This window comes from Microcaecilia unicolor, chromosome 8, assembly GCF_901765095.1.
Source record: "Microcaecilia unicolor chromosome 8, aMicUni1.1, whole genome shotgun sequence".
In the NCBI taxonomy this organism is placed as follows: Eukaryota; Metazoa; Chordata; class Amphibia; order Gymnophiona; family Siphonopidae; genus Microcaecilia; species Microcaecilia unicolor.
The window spans coordinates 92,301,282-92,318,756 of NC_044038.1; the positions used below are offsets into that span (position 1 = coordinate 92,301,282).

The window sequence follows — 17,475 nt, forward strand, 5'->3', positions numbered from 1 at the left end:
AAGAAAAAATGTAGGATATTGCATTCTTATATGTTCTTTGAGGGCTGAGGTTCTTGGAAGTTTCTAATGATTTTCTGAAAGTTGTACGGATTGTTTGACCTCTTTTGAGGCAGTAAATAAGACCAACTGCTCATAAGCTGGCCATTGCTTATTTGGCTTTAAAAAAATGTTTGTTTAAGGGTAAGCAGCTTCCCAAAGCCAAGAGGACTCACTCCACATGAGGTGCACGAGTTTTGGGGCAAATTAAACCCCATAACTCCCTTTGCAGAATAGCAACATGGTCCTCTTTATATACTTTTGTGAAGCACTGTGCATTGGATATGGCATTGACATCATAGGCTGCATTTTTGAATACAGAATCTTAAGATAGGAGTTGAAGAAACACACCCATATTAAGGTACATTCTGTAGGGTCTGGATTGGTCTGGTGACAATGTCAAGGAAGGAGAAATTAGATTTTACCAGCCGCCGACTGAACACCATGCGGACAGTTAGCTCCAGTAACCTATACTAATTCTGACAGAAGTTGAGCAGAAATTGGAAGAAAAATAGATCGGAGACCTTGTGACAAAAGAGTGATTAATTTGCTCAGCCGTATTGAATAGAGATTGATCATTTAAATGAGCAGAATTCGGTCATAAATCAACCCGTCTGAGGCTTCACCCTTTCCCATACGGAACGGACCGTTGCAGCTAACTGAATCAACCTTTGAGGAATCGCCGACTAATTGGCTACTGATAAGATGATGAAGCGAGCGGGGCATGCTTAAATGGTTAATTAGTTCCCTGTTACTGTTGAAGCCTCTACTTACCGAATGAAGCCGCCGAGTAGTGAGACATATTAACTGCTAGCCCCAATGGTCCAATGATCTTGGCCAGAGCAAAGTTTGGACTAAGACCCCCCCCCCCCCCCCCGGCTTACACACTTGTCCTATCAATCGCCATACCCACAGTGGCTAACCAAAGTTGACAGCGAGTTTCATTTGACCCGATCTAAGTTTTCAAGAGAAATTAGGACCCACTTAATTGGCGTACAGATCGCTTGACGAGGGGCCAAACAAAGTTTGAAATAAAAACTGTCTGATCCACATGCTCGGCGCACCGATCACTTGACGAGGGGGACTGCTTGGCCCTCGCGCTGACCACTGACCTCCCAGTGTTTGGCTCCCATATGGTTCGCCAGGTCTGATCCGAGTGGAGGAGTGTGGATACAGCTGATCTGGAACATCCAAGGAGGTCCGTTATTACCGCTGAACCCGATTGCGGCTCCCTCCCTGCTTGTCTGGAGGTTACCTTAACAATGTGGATACCTTCCACCAACCTCTCAATGTTTGGCTATCCTGGTCTACCTAATTTGAACCGATAGGAGAAGTGAACACGCGCTTGAATAGAATCAACAACGTGGATACCTTCCACCGACCTCTCAAAGTTCGGCTGCCCTTGGTCTACCCTAATCTGAATCGATAGGTGAAGCGAACACGTGCCTGAATTAAATCATCCCTTGAGCATTGTTTTACCACCGAACCCAATTGCATCTCCCTCCCTCCCTGCTCGTCCGGAGGTTGCCCTTGCATCGGGGGACCCTGCCACCATTTTGTTTGTGCTGCCTGACACGCCACTGTCACCTTGCCAGTCCCTAATTCATTCGAGCCCTGGTGCCCAAGCAACGACCAAGCAACAGATAACTTCTAATAACTTCTGAGTCCAACGGTCGCGACGAATTGATTAATGCAGCTAGTGACTGACCGCGGGACCACACCGAACACATCGGCAGCTGTGGACAATTCGGCCCTCGCCCGTCAGCAGTGCTAATTGGCACTATACCACACAGCTTATATTTACACCGCCTTATATCTAAATGCTAAAAACTGTGTTTCACTAATTCTTTTTCTTTTCTTTTAGGTAGTCCTATTGGCACTATACTGCACAACTTATATTTACACTACCTTATATCTAAACGCTAAAAATTGTGTTTAATTCTTTTTTTCAGGAAGTCCTATTATCATTCACTATCCGTAACAATTTTAAACAAACAGTGACTTATTAGGAGTGTCAATTGGCACTATATTACACAGTATTTACCTTGGAGTCTGAATGTAACTACAAATATTTGAAAATTTTCAATATGTCACATTCCCAAATGCAGTAATTGAGTTTACTAAATTTATTTTATATGCAACCATTATATTAACTTACTACACTTCACAATACTGTTGAATTTGTAATTTGAACTTGTAATTTTTAAATCATATTCACTTTAATGTAGACATGTCTTGCTGATACCTTTCATACTGCCATGTTTACCTAACTCAAACCTATTGTCTACTATTCATTATAACACAACTTCCCATGATTTGTTCCTTCTACTGCAACTCTGTTGTTCCACTCTTTAATATCAATTACTTTCCAGTTGCTCCTTTACAGTTAACCATAAATCCTGCTATTACTAACCATTCATAATGATTTTCCTAAAATTACTCATCGTCATTCATTCTCTAGCTCTCATTCATGCAACCTCTAAAACTCTTCCATCGGATATTAACATCATACCAGTTCTTCATTACCATAGAAGACCTAACAAGCTAATCATTCCTTCATAGACCACCCACAATCAGCAAAACCCTTCGATTCCCAACAATCCATTCCAGCAATTAACTTCAGTTTTGTCTAAAGCAGTTGACACCTCTGCAAATACTGTAACATCTAGTTCGCATAATGGAAACAAAACCAAAACTACTAATAACAGACCATAAATATCCAACCATCATCTCATACAACAGATCCTTATTTACAGGTGCGAATTGGATACATAAATGCCAGATCAGTAGTTAATAAAGCTGAAATTATCGCTGACTGGATTAAGTCTTCCAATTTAGACCTACTCTTTATTACAGAAACTTGGATCCGCGATTCTAAAGATCCAATCATAATTGACCTTTGCCCTCCTGAATACAAGATCTTGCCCTGGCCTAGAAAGGAGAAAACTGGAGGAGGGGATAGCATTAATCTTCAAATCCAACTTCACCCTTGATCCCATCTCAGAAAGCCTTACTCCGCAGCTTGAAATTGCCTCCATAAAACTTCACAACCCTACACTTCATGATCATATAACCTGCATTCTATTCGACAGACCACCTTGTTACTGGACATATAGCCAATCCACATTCATGGACTTCATATCCAACTCATGCATAAATAACCCTAATGTAATATTAGTAGGTGACATAAACCTACATTTGGAGGACTATAAATCAGTACATACCCAAGATTGTTTGGACCTTTTTGACATGTGTGAACTTATCCTACCTCCTCCACAACCTACTCACATTAAAGGTCACTCGCTTGATGTCATTTCTTATAAACTCTCTACTGATCAAAATGTAATTATGTCCGATATCGATTGGTCTCCAACAATCTGGTCCGACCATTACAAAGCGCTCTTAACCTTACAATGGCGTAAAAAAAGCTGACCTAAATTACAAGACCCCCAAAATGATTCTTACCAGAGGAAGAATTGATAATGGAGTGGCCTAGTGGTTAGGAGTGGCCTAGTGGTTAGGGTGGTGGACTTTGGTCCTGGGGAACTGAGGAACTGAGTTCGATTCCCTGCACAGGCAGCTCCTTGTGACTGGGCAAGTCACTTAACCCTCCATTGCCCCATGTAAGCCGCATTGAGCCTGCCATGAGTGGGAAAGCGCGGGATACAAATGTAACAAAAATAATAAATAAATAAAATAATAATGAAACTTTTTGGAAACATATCTACGCTAATAATTGGTCAGCGCAACCCAATTCTGACCTCTTCCTTACAGTCTGGGATGAAAGGTGCAAAATGATCTTAAAAATTGCACCACTTCGCACCAAAAATTTATGTAAACGCAACCCTTCTCCGTTGTTCAACGATTTATTGAAAAATCTGAAGTCACAAACAAGGAAACTTGAAAAGGCATGGAGTAAATCGAAGGAACACCATAACTACAAAGCTTGGAAGCAATCAAAAAGAAATTACAAATATGCCATTAAACGTGCCAAAAGAGACTATTACACAAAAAAAATAACCGAGACTAGTTCAGATATAAAAAAACAATTTCAAATTATAAAAACTCTCATAAACACTGATAGAGTAACTTCATCATCATCAAACCGTCCTTCTGCTGACCAATTAGCCAACTATTTCAACGACAAAATCATTAATCTTCGCAAGTCGATTTCCCAAGTTACTTCTACTGTTGACACCTTTCTGTACAAATTGGACCCAGACTTAGATGAAGTACCGGCTGAGCGATATTGGACCACTTTCACCCTCCTTACTACTGAAGAAGTCTCCAAAACCATTTCCAAACTCTCCAGGTCTTATTGCCAACTCGACCTATGTCCCAACTACCTATTGAAAAGCGCCCCAATGTGTTTCATCGTTGATCTCACCAAGCACTTAAACTTCCTACTCCAAAGAGGATCCTTCCCCACTAGTCATGGTAATATATTACTAACGCTGATACCAAAGAATTCCAAGAAACCTGCAAACGATATTACCAACTCCATTCCCCTAATTACAAAACTGATGGAAAGCAGAGTGACTTCACAACTTAATGAGTATATTCAAAAGTTCTCCATCCTTCATGAATCACAATCGGGCTTTCGCTCGGCCCACAGCACAGAAACGGTCCTTATTACCCTAAAGAAGTAAAGAAAAGTGCAGATGACCTAACCAACTATCATCCAGTAGCATCTATCCGCTGATAACTAAACTTATGGAGGGCGTAGTGATGAAACAACTTACAAACTATCTAAATAAACACTCAATTCTGCACGAATCTCAATCAGGATTCCGATCGAACCATAGTACTGAAACAGTACTAGTGACTCTATTAAATAAATTCAAACAAACAATTGCAACTGGCAACAACATACTCCTCTTACAATTCAACATGTTCAGTGCCTTCGATATGGTCAACAATGGAATATTACTACATATCTTAGAATACTATGGAGTAGGAAGCAACGTTCTAAACTGGTTTAGAGGATTCCTGACCTCAAGATCATACCAAGTAACATCGAACGGGACTATATCCAACCCATGGATACCCGAATGCGGAGTCCCCAAGGATCCCCCCTCTCACCAACCCAATGATGATACCCTTAGCCAAACTACTAGCCAATCAAAACCTCAACCCATACATATATGCAGATGATGTTACGATCTACATCCCGTTCAAACATAATCTAAAGGAAATCTCCAACGAGATCAACCAAAGCTTCCAAATAATGCGCTCCTGGGCAGATGCATTTCAATTAAAACTCAATGCAGAAAAAACACAATGTCTCATACTCACCTCACAACATAATACAAGTAAATTCACCACCATAACCACACCAAATGTCTCCCTCCCAGTCTCAAATGCACTGAAAATTCTCGGAGTCACCATTGATTGAAATCTCACACTTGAAAATCACGTGAAGAACACAACTAAGAAGATGTTCTACTCCATGTGGAAACTTAAGAGTAAAACCTTTCTTCCCAAGATCCATCTTTCGCAACCTAGTACAATCAATGGTACTAAGCCACCTGGACTATTGCAACGCACTCTACGTTGGCTGCAAAGAACAGACCATCAAGAAACTTCAAACAGCCCAGAACACCGCATCCAGACTCATATTTGGAAAAACAAAATATGATAGTGCAAAACCCCTAAGAAAGAAACTGCACTGGCTCCCTCTCAAAGAACGGATCACGTTCAAGATGTGCACAATAGTTCATAAAATCATTTACGGAGACGCCCCGACCTACATGCTAGACCTAGTTGACCTACCTCTTAGAAATGCTAAAAGATCTCAATCTACACTTCCCCAGCTGTAAAGGACTAAAATACAAACTAACACATGCGACCAGTTTTTCCTACATGAGCACACAGCTGTGGAATGCACTACCAACAAAATTGAAAATAATTAACAAAATAACTAACTTTCGCAAATCTCTGAAAACTTATCTCTTCGACATGGCTTACCACGAGAATCCATAGCTTAACTACAACACTTCACCACTCCACCTTGAGTTTGAATGACGCCTTTCCATAACTGTTTGTTAGTTCCTCTCTGTTTTCCTTGATTTTTTGTAACACCAAATATATCTTTGACCCTGTAATGACGACGCCATAACAGACCTTTGTAAGCCACATTGAGCCTGCAAAAAGGTGGGAAAATGTGGGATGCAAGTGCAATAAATAAATAATATCCAAATTCAAACAAGAAATAGCAATTGGCAACCATATCCTCCTCCTCCAATTTTATTTATCCAGCGCCTTTGACATGGTTGATCATACCATCCTAACCAAACTTTTGGACAAACTTGGGATAGGCGGCAACATCATAAACTGGATCCTATGAAGTTAAAGTGCCTACAAATATGTCATCTCCTTGGCCATCAGAATGTGAAGTACCACAGGGATCTCCGCTTTCTCCGATCCTTTTTAACCTTATGATGATTCCTCTGGCCAGATCACTAGCCAAATATGGCCTTAATCCCTTCATTTATGCTGATGATGTCACCATATTTATCCCTTTTAAATCAAACTTATCTGAAATCTTCGATAAAATCAACACAGGTATGGCCACTTTAACCTCTTGGGCCGACGCTTTCAAGATGAAACTAAAGAAAAAGAAAACACAGTGTTTAGTCCTCTCATCTCAACACGTTCCATTCCTCTCAACTACTCTTAACGTCCCAGAAGTTAAACTTCCCATATCTGATAACTTGAAAATCCTTGGAGTCTCGATTGATAGCCATTTATCTTTTGAAAACCATGCCAAACTTACCACCAAAAAGATGTTCAACACAATGTGGATATTAAAACGAGTGAAATCTTATCTTCCCTTGAACATCTTCCTGAACCTAGTACAATCCACTGTACTCACACACGCGGATTACTGCGACAGTGTCTTTTTAGGATGTAAGTCTCTAATATTGAAGAAGCTCCAAACCACCCAAAACACGGCAGCCAGACATATTTTCAGCAAGTCAAAATTCGATAGCGCAACACCTTTCAGAGAAAAGCTTCATTGGCTCCCCATCAGAGAATTAATTTCAAAGTTCACACTATGTTTTACAAGATACTACATGGTGAAGCCCCAATCTACATGAATACCCTTATTGACCTCCCAAACAGAAACAGTTTAATATCTTCCCGTACTTACCTTAATTTACACCTTCCCAACTGCAAAGGTGTCAAGTACAAATCCTTCTATGCATCCAATTTTTCCTTTCTGGGTAGCCAACTTTGGAACGCTCTTCCAAGACCAATCCGAACAATCATCGGCCTTTTGCCCTTCAGAAAAGCTTGGAAGACTCATCTGTTTAAAAAAGCCTACCCTAATAATTCAAGTAACTAAAGCGCGTCCACATGATCCTTATCAACATTTGTTTATACCTATCATGTTTTCCATAACCCTTATTGCTGTCCCTAATCTTCTCCTCTCCATCTGTTCCTCTCCATCTTCTTATGCCTACCTACTAACGCCCATTTTCTTCTACACCAATTCCTCCTATGTTCTATTTAATTCTACCCCTAATTCTCCTATGTTCAACTTCCGTCAACCTCATGATTATTACGTTCACTACAAATTGTATGTTCACTGTTACTGTGTAAGCCGCATTGAGCCTGCCATGTGTGGGAAAGCGTGGGGTACAAATGTAATGTAATAATAGTAATTTCTTTTTAGTCCCCCCAGACCAGTTCAGATTCCCTCCCTTCTTACATCAGAAGTATTTCAGCTGCTCAAATTTGTGGTAACTTTGCTTTTTTTTGTTCTGGTTAGAAACTGTTAATTTCTATGTGTCCAACGTACAATTTTCTAAAACAGAGTAACCTTTTCAAAATTTGCTTTAACAATGATATGTCAAAATGAGTACTATTAACACAATTAATCAGAAAAAAGAAAACAAGTGGTCCATTGCTTTGTCTTACAAAATATTGATGACCTCATACGGCACAGTGCTGTTATAGGATGAAGTACGCAGGAGATTTTGAGGGGTTTTTTTTACACTTCTGTCTCCATCTGCTGGTCAACGGACACAACCAAAGGGTCTGATCTGGTGGAATTAAAGGAAAGAAAATTAGCAGGTAAAATCTCATTTCTCTTACTTTGAAAATCTCAAGTCTGGAAAATAATAGCATTAAATTGATCCGAAAAAACTTATGGAAGAATCTAGAACCTGACCCCACTACCTCCTACCAAGGAAACAGTATGAGTGTTGACGATCATATGTCTGATAGCAGGGGCTGATTTTCTGCTTGTAACCTATGTGTTTATCCTTAGGTTCCATGAAGATAGACAGCCTAGGTATGCTCACAGATCTGTCCACCTGTGAAGGGAGGCTCTTCCCTGTTGGTTACCAGTGAGTATTGTACATCTCGGAATCCGAACCGAGGAAAGTTGGTTGAGTGCAGGGACATTTTTTTCTAATCACCACCTCACCCCCAACTATTATTTCAGATCCATCATTTCCTCTTCCAGCTGTGTGATAAATGTGCACTCTCCTTTCTTCTACTGGATTCCCATGTCAGTTCTGTCTTTCCCTTCTCCAGCATTGTGACAGCGTGACCTTACACAAGCTTTGTTCTTGTTTTATAAAGTGTTCTTGTTTCCTTGGAAGGTGTTCACGGCTCTATTGGAGCACAGTAGATGCCCGCCGGCGTTGCTGGTATAAGTGCCGGATCCTGGAGCACCGCCCTGCGGAGACAGAGAAGGAGCCAGATATCACAGCAGACCAGGGTACAAACCATACCATAGCACACAGCCCTGCAACTCAACTGGGTAAGAAACTCCTATGATAACTTCATTTTATCTCCCCTTCTTCTGTAACCATTAGCTCTCACATTTTGCTCTCTCTCTCTTTCTCAGACATTCGCCTGATGGACCAGCAACTCCAGGATGCTCCCCTAGGTGCTTTCACACTTGAGCGTCATTCTCCTTCTCAGAATCCTGGACCCCTCCCTCCCCCACAACCCATTCCAGCCATCTCTGCTCCTCGCTCCTTTTCTGGAGCTCGCATCAAAATACCCAACTACTCCCCTTCCAGACGTCCATTAGGTGGCTCCTCTCGTCCCCTCCCGTCTCCAGGTAAGCAGTGGAGAGTGTTTGCAGAAATTCATGGTTTTATCTTTATTACCAATAGTAGCTGTTTAAGGACACCAAGATTATCCTAGCAGAATCTAAACTGTACCATTAAATAACCTGTAAATGACATTAAGCTAAAAGTATGGAGTATTCCAGTGTTCTTTATTTTGGAATCAGAAAAGCTTTGTATAAACTGGTAGTTCTAAATCAAGTCCCTGGGATGCACCTAGCCATTTAGGTTTTCAGAATATCCACAATGAATATGCATGAAAGAGATTTGCAGGCACTGGAGGTAGTTCATGCAGATTTGTCTCATACATTTTCATTGTGGATATCCTTAAAACCTTAGTGGCTAGGTGTGTGCTGAGTTGTGAGAATCCGTGGTATAGACAGACTTGGGACAGCACATTCTCCGAGGACAAACAGGCTGCTTGTTCTCACACGTGGGTCGGTGTCCACAGCGGCCCCCAGGAATGGAATTCTTCCATAGCAACAAAACGTTTTAGAGCCTTCGAACGCGCGGGTCAGGCCATCTTCCCGCTCGTCGCGTGAGAGCCCCGTTCAGTTCTTTTCTTTCCGCGGTTAGGGAGTGACTGCTTGTGGTCTCTCTCCGTTTCGGCCGGAAAAGAGCCTTCGTTTTTCCAAGATTTTTTGCCTTCTCCTTGCTTATTTTGTTTAACCCTGTTTCCCTTTAAAACTTTAAAACAAAATAAAAAAACGACCTTTATTCCCTAGTTTATTTTTTGCCCTTCTAAGTTTCTTTTCGCTTCCGTCGTGGCCCTCTTAGTCCGCGCGTACGCAGTTTCTCATTTTTTCCCTTAACTTTTGCCACAATCAAGAATTTTGACTTCGCTGCCGCTATTTTTCCATCCATGACATCGAGGACTCCCAGCGGCTTCAAGAAGTGTACTCGGTGCAACCGGGCGATCTCAGGTACCGACCCCCATGCATGGTGTCTTCAGTGCCTTGGGCCTGACCATCGCCCAGACGCATGTAAGTTGTGTCTTAGCCTTAAAAAGCGGACACAAGCGTCAAGAAAAGCTCTTGGGGATCGTCTGTTTGGAGCTTCGCCCGGTTCTTTGGCGTTGACATAACCATCGGTACCGAGGTCGGCGGCATCGATATTGGCACCGGAGATGGCATCGACTTCGGGAGCACAGATAATGGCTGTCTGGAGACCACCACACGCTGGGAGCAGTGAGACGTCGAGTGGGTCTCCACCTGCCTCGAAGACTCCTGTGCAGGCCCACCAGGACGGACCACTCTCGGACCCGACCCCAAGGAGGCATGTGGATTCCACGTCCTCCTTGTCAGTTACCGAGGAGTATCGATGACGTGCATCAAGCGAAGGCTTAGAAGCATTGTCATCGGTCTCCTTCCAGACACGGTACCGGGAGCTCCGGGGCGTCGAAAGATTTGGCACCCATGAAGCGCCGACGCCAGTAGGAGCGCTCACCCTCCATTCAAGAGGTGTCGGTCTTCAGGCAGCCCGGTACCACCTCCTCAACCTCCATGGGTTCTGACACCGACTCCTGCACCGACCCCGCAGCCTTTCTCGACAGCGACTCTGGACGAGCACATCCGAGCCATTCTGCCAGGTCTCCTGGAAGGGATGCTGCGTCAGTCTGCTCCGGTACAGGGGGTGCTTGCGCCCTCCGTACCGTCAGTGGAAGCAGCAGCTGGCTCTCTGCCTGTGGTGAGGTCTCCGACGCCGGTGCCACCTGTGGCATCGGCTTCGGCTGCCACCCAGGTCGACTCCCCGTCGACATCGCTGGAGGGAACTTCATCGCTGCCGACACGGGAGTCGACTTCTCGACATCGCCATCGAGGGCATGACTCGGCGTCGAGACGGGCCCAGATTCAGACTACAGTCAGGGAACTCTTGTCGGACACCGATGAGGATGCCTCATGGGATGAAGAGGAGGATACCAGATATTTCTCTTCTGAGGAGTCTTGTCGTCTTCCCTCTGATCCTATGCCTTCACCAGAAAGGAAGCTTTCTTCCGGAGAGTCTTTCTTTCTCTTCATTTGTCCGGGAAATGTCTGTGGCTGTTCCCTTCCCAGTGGTATCTGAGGATGAGCCCAGGACTGAGATGCTCGAGGTCCTTGACTATCCTTCACCACCTAAGGAGTCATCGACAGTTCCTTTACATAATGTGCTGAAGGAGACTCTTATGTGGAACTGGATGAAACCGTTAAGTAATTCCACCATTCCCAAGAAACCTGAGTCCCAATATCGGATTCACGGAGAAACTTAGTTGATGAAGTCGCAGTTACCTCACGACTCTATGGTTGTGGATTCCGCTGTCAAGAGAGCCAGGAGTTCTAGAGATTTCGCCTCGGCGCCCCCAGTGAGGGAGTCTAGAACCCTGGACTCTTTTTGGAGACAGGCCTATCAGTCCTCTATGCTCGTGGCCAAAATTCAATCCTACCAGCTCTACTTGAGTATTCACTTGAGGAACACGGTGAAGCAACTGGTGGACTTGGTCGATAAGCTCCCTCCGGAGCAGGCCAAGCCTTTTCAGGAGGTGGTCAGGCAGCAGAAGGCGTGTCGTAAATTCCTGTCCAGGGGTGCTTACGATTCTTTTGGTGTTGCATCCAGAGCCGCTGCCCAAGGTATAGTGATGCACAGACTCTCATGGCTGCGTGCCTCTGACCTGGACAATCGCGTCCAGCAGTGGATTGCGGATGTCCCTTGCCAGGGGGATAACATTTTTGGCGAGAAAGTCGCGCAGGTGACAATCTCTCCCGCCAGGCGCCTTCTGCTACTACCTCATCAGGTAGACGATTTTTCCTGGGAAGGAAGAATGCTCCCTATTGCCTATATTAGGCGTAGGTACAATCCTCCTTCTCGACAGCCTTCTCAGGCTCATTTCCAGCGCGCTCATTCACGTCAACAGCGTGCGCCAAGGCAGGCCCCTGTGGCTCCCTAGCAAAAGCAAGGGCGGGCTTTTGACTGGCTTTAGCTGAGCATAGCCGCCATAAAAGTGTCCGTACTGGATGATCTGCCGGTCAGAGGGAGGTTAAAATTTTTTCACCAAAGGTGGCCTCTTATAACCTCCGATCGGTGGGTTCTTCAAATAGTCCTGCTAGGATACTCCCTTAATTTGATCTCCACACCTCCAAATTGCCCACCGGGAGCTCAGTCCTTCAGCTTCCAGCACAGGCAGGTACTTGCAGAGGAACTCTCCGCCCTTCTCAGTGCCAATGCAGTCGAGCCCGTTCCACCAGGGCAAGAAGGGCTGGGATTCTATTCCAGGTACTTCCTTGTGCAAAAGAAAACAGGGGGAATGCGTCCCATCCTAGACCTAAGGGCCCTGAACAAATTCCTGGTCCGAGAGAAGTTCAGGATGGTTTCGCTGGGCACCCTTCTTCCCATGATTCAGGGAACGATTGGCTATGCTCTCTGGACTTAAAGGATGCTTATACACACATCCCGATACTTCCAGCCCACAGGAGGTATCAATTCCGACTGGGAGCGCAGCACTTCCAGTATTGTGTGCTGCCCTTTGGTCTGGCGTCTGCGCCCAGGGTCTTTACCAAATGCCTGGCAGTAGTTGCAGCGTCGCTACACAGACTGGGAGTGCATGTGTTCCCTTATCTCGACGATTGGTGAAGAACAGCTCAGAGGCAGGAGCTCTACAGTCCATGTAGATGACTATTCAACTGCTGGAGCTACTGGGGTTTGTTATAAATTACCCGAAGTCCCATCTTTTCCCTGTTCAGCAACTGGAATTTGTAGGAGCTATGTTGGACTCACAGACGGCTCGTGCCTATCTTAGCGAGAGCAGAGAATCTTCTGTCACTAGTTTCCATGGCCAGAACTTCTCAGCAGATCACAGCTCGGCAGATGTTGAGACTTCTAGGCCATATGGCCTCCATAGTCCATGTGACATCCATGGCCCGTCTTCACATGAGATCAGCTCAGTGGACCCTAGCTTCCCAGTGGTATCAAGCTGCAGGGGATCCAGAGGATGCAATCCTGCTGTCCGCCGATTTTCACAATTCCCTTCAGTGGTGGACAGTTCGATCCAATTTGACCTTGGGACATCCCTTTCAAATTTCTCAGCCACACAAATTGCTGACCACGGGAGCTCATGTCGATGGACTTCACACTCAAGGAGTTTGGTCCTTCCAGGAAAAAGGTCTTCAGATCAATCTCCTGGAGTTGCGAGCGGTCTGGAACGCTCTAAAGGCTTTCAGAGATCGACTGTCCAATCAAATTATCCAAATTTAGACAGACAATCGGGGGCACCGGATCTCGCCCCCTGTGTCGGGAAGCTGTCCGGATGTGGTTTTGGGCTCACCGTTACAGCATGTTTTTCCAAGCCACGTATCTGGCAGGCGTAAACAACAGTCTGGCCGACAGATTGAGCAGGATAATGCAACCTCACGAGTGGTCGCTCAACTCGAGCGTCGTACGCAAGATCTTCCGAGAGTGGGGCACCCCCTCGGTGGATCTTTTTGCCACTCAGGTCAATCACAAGGTCCCTCAGTTCTGTTCCAGACTTCAGGCCCACGACAGGCTAGCGTTGGATGCCTTTCTCCTTCATTGTGGGAAGGGCCTTTTGTACGCATATCCTCTCATACCTCTGGTGGGGAAGACTTTGCTGAAATTCAAGCACGACCGCGGAACCATGATTCTGATCGCTCCCTTCTGGCCGCGTCAGATTTGGTTCCCTCTTCTTCTGGAGTTGTCCTCCGAAGAACCGTGGAGATTGGAGTGTTTTGTCAACCTTCATAACTCAGAACGAGGGGGCGCTTCTGCATCCCAACCTCTGGTCTCTGTCTCCCACAGCCTGGATGTTGAGAGCGTAGAATTTGCTTCTTTAGGTCTCTCTGAGGGTATCTCCCGGGTTTTGCTTGCTTCCAGGAAAGATTCCAAAAAGAGGTGCTACTTTTTCAAATGGAGGAGGTTTGCCATCTGGTGTGATAGCAAGACCCTAGATCCTCGTTCTTGTCCTACACAGACCCTGCTTGAATACCTTCTACACTTGTCAGAGTCTGATCTCAAGACCAACTCCGTAAGAGTTCATCTTAGTCCAATTAGTGAGTGCTTATCATCAACATGTAGAGGGTAAGCCTATTTCTGGACAGCTTTTTTTGTTCACTTCATGAGAGGTTTGCTTTTGTCAAAGCCCCCTGTCAAACCTCCACCAGTGTCATGGGATCTCAACGTCATTCTCACCCAGCTGATGAAGCCTCCTTTTGAGCCACTGAATTCCTGCCATCTGAAGTACTTGACCTGGAAGGTCATTTTCTTGGTGGCTACTACTTCAGCTCGTAGAGTCAGTGAGCTCCAAGCCTTGGTAGTGCATGCTCCTTATCTCAAGTTTCATCACAACAGAGTAGTTCTCCGCACGTGCCCTAAGTTCTTGCCAAAGGTGGTGTCAGGGTTCCATTTGAACCAGTCAATTGTTTTGCCAACATTTTTTCCCTGTCCTCATACCCGCCCTGCTGAACGTCAGTTGCACACCTTGGACTGCAAGAGAGCATTGGCCTTTTACGTGGAACAGACAAGCCCCTTTAGACAGTCCGCCCAAATGTTTGTTTCTTTTGATCCCAACAGGAGGGGAGTCGCAGTCTGGAAATGCACCATTTCAAATTGGCTTGCAGATTGCATTTCCTTCACTTATGCCCAAGCTGGGCTGAATCTTGAGGGTCATGTCACGGCTCATAGTGTTAGAGCCATGGCAGCGTCGGTGGCCCACTTGAAGTCAGCCACTATAGAAAAGATTTGCAAGGCTGCGACATGGTCATCAATCCACACATTCACATCTCACTACTGCCTTCAGCAGGATACCCGACGCGACAGTCGGTTTGGGCAGTCGGTGCTGCAGAATCTGTTCGGGGTTTAGAATCGAACTCCACCCCCCCTAGGCCCATTTTTGTTCTGTTCCAGGCTGCACTCTCAGTTAGATGTTTCTGCTTTAGGTCAATCTCAGTTATGACCTCACCGTTGCGAGGCCCAATTGGCCTTCTTTGTTGTTTTGAGTGAGCCTGGGTGCTAGGGATACCCCATCAGTGAGAACAAGCAGTCTGCTTGTCCTCGGAGAAAGTGAAGATACATACCTGTAGCAGATATTCTCCGATGACAGCAGGCTGGTTGTTCTCACAAACCCATCCACCTCCCCTTTGGAGTTGTTCTCCTTGCTATTGCTTTTTGATCTAACTGAGCAGGGACTCTCGCGCTACGGGTGGGAAGATGTCCGTGCATGCGTGATGCGCGCACCCCGCGCGCCAGAAGGCTCTGGCAAATTTTGTTTATTTTTGCTCTGAAAAATTACCATTCCTGGGCCGCCGTGGACGTCGACCCATCAGTGAGAACAATCAGCCTGCTGTCCTCGGAGAATACCTTCTACAGGTATGTATCTTCGCTATCTTCTAAATGCCCATTGACTAAGAACTGCTCATTCTTCTTGATGTTGGAAGAGTATAACAGCCTTCCAGGACCAGGACACATATACACATCAATATACAGAGGATTAATATGCTGTGCTGTCTTTAATCAGAGCATCAGGATGAACTTGACTGGAATATTGATTAGAGGCAAGCTAGATACCTAGCTTAACGCAATCTTTTATAACATAGATCATGAGTAGCCATACTGGGTCAGACCAATGCTCCATCTAGCCCAGTATACTGTTTTTCAAACAGTGGCCAAGCCAGGTCACAAGTACCTGGCAGAAACCCAAATCGTGGCAAAACTCCATACTACAAATCCAGTACTACATACTCCATGCTTCCCATGTCTGTCTCAATGGCAGACTATGGACTTTTCCTCCTGGAATTTGTCCACATCTTTTTAAAACCCAGATACGCTAACTGCTGTTACCACCTCCTCTGGCCAAGAGTTCCAGAGCTTAACTATTCGTTGAGTGAAAAAATATTTCCTCCTATTTGTTTTAAAAGTATTTCTATGTAACTTCCTCGAGTGTCTCGTAGTCTTTGTACTTTTGATTGAGTAAAAAATTGATTTACTTCTACTCGTTCTACACCACTCAGGATTTTGTAGACCTCAATCATATCTCCCCTCATCTGTTTTTCCAAGCTGAAGAGCCCTAACCTATTTAGCCTTTCCTCATACAAGAGGAGTTCTATCCCCTTTATCATTTTAGTCACTCTTCTTTGAACCTTTTCTAATTCCGTTATATCTTGTTTGAGATATGGTGAACAGAACTGAACGCAATATTCAAGGTGAGGATGCACCATGGAGCGATACAAAAGCATTATAGTATTTTCGGTCTTATTCTCCATCCCCTTCCTAATAATTCTTAGCATCCTGTTTGCTTTTTTGGCTACCTCCGCACACTGAGCTGAAGATTTCAGCGTATCTACAATGACACCCAGATGTTTTTCTTGAGTTCCGACCCCCATGGTAGACCCTAGCATCAGCTTTCCAATGCGCATCACCTTGCATTTGTCCACATTAAATTTCATCTGCCATTTGGACGCCCAGTCTTCCAGTTTCGTACGGTTTTCCTGCAATATTTCACAGTCTGCACGTGTTTTAACAACCTTGAATAGTTTTGTATCATCATTTGATCACCTCACTTGTTGTTCTGATTTCCATATCATTTATAAATATGTTAAATAATACCGGTCCCAGTACAAATCCTTTTGATAGCATTGACATTGATGCATAGAGTCATACAGCCAATCCTGTATGGTGTTTTGTTAATAACAGGATCTCAGAGTACTTCAGAGTTGTTGATAGCCACCCCAATACAAATTTCATTTACATCCCTGACAACTAGTTCAGATGTGAGGTTATGTAGGACCAACCTCCACAGGTCAGAAAGCAGCAGCCAAACAGCGGAGATGTCCAAAGATTTGTATATAGCCAAAAAGTCTCTTGAAACTCGTATTACCAGCAATTCACTTAAAAACACATAGAGAGGGCACAACAATAAAAGGACTGAACGTGGGCCATGTTTCGGCTATAGTGCCTACATCAGGAGTCCTCAATAAATTGGTCTCAGCACGGCTGGGCAATGTGACATGCTAGTCATTTCAGGAGAGAAATGAGTTAAAGAAGCCTGAGCAGCCTTTCTGTTCTTTTTTTCTATGCTGCCAGTGAGAGACCCTGTTGCAAGCAGGAAGGGTTAGGCTGCCCATGCTGAGTCTTATGTATTGTGGACTTTTTATGTGAATTTCTGGTAATAAAAGCTTTTCAAGAGACTTTTTGGGTACACACTGGTCTTTGGTCATCTTCATTGTTTGGCTGCTACAGGTTGTGTCTCCTGCCAACAGATAGAATCAAACAAGGGAAAGGAATTATTCACCCCAATAAGACCAGTGTTTGAGAACTCCCTGGCCAGTAGTCTATTCTAGGTGACTGTGGTAATGCCAGTTCTTAAAAA

The 17,475-nt window shown here is 44.6% G+C and overlaps 1 protein-coding gene across 1 annotated transcript in view; it reads left to right on the forward strand.

Annotated features, from left to right (window-relative positions):
* KMT2B (lysine methyltransferase 2B) overlaps nt 1–17,475 on the forward strand; it is an 880,409-nt gene that overhangs the window by 535,780 nt on the left and 327,154 nt on the right. Inside the window, 3 exon segments of the mRNA XM_030212457.1 lie at nt 8,312–8,390; nt 8,649–8,809; nt 8,897–9,115. Of these exon segments, the coding sequence (XP_030068317.1) occupies nt 8,312–8,390; nt 8,649–8,809; nt 8,897–9,115 (459 nt within the window).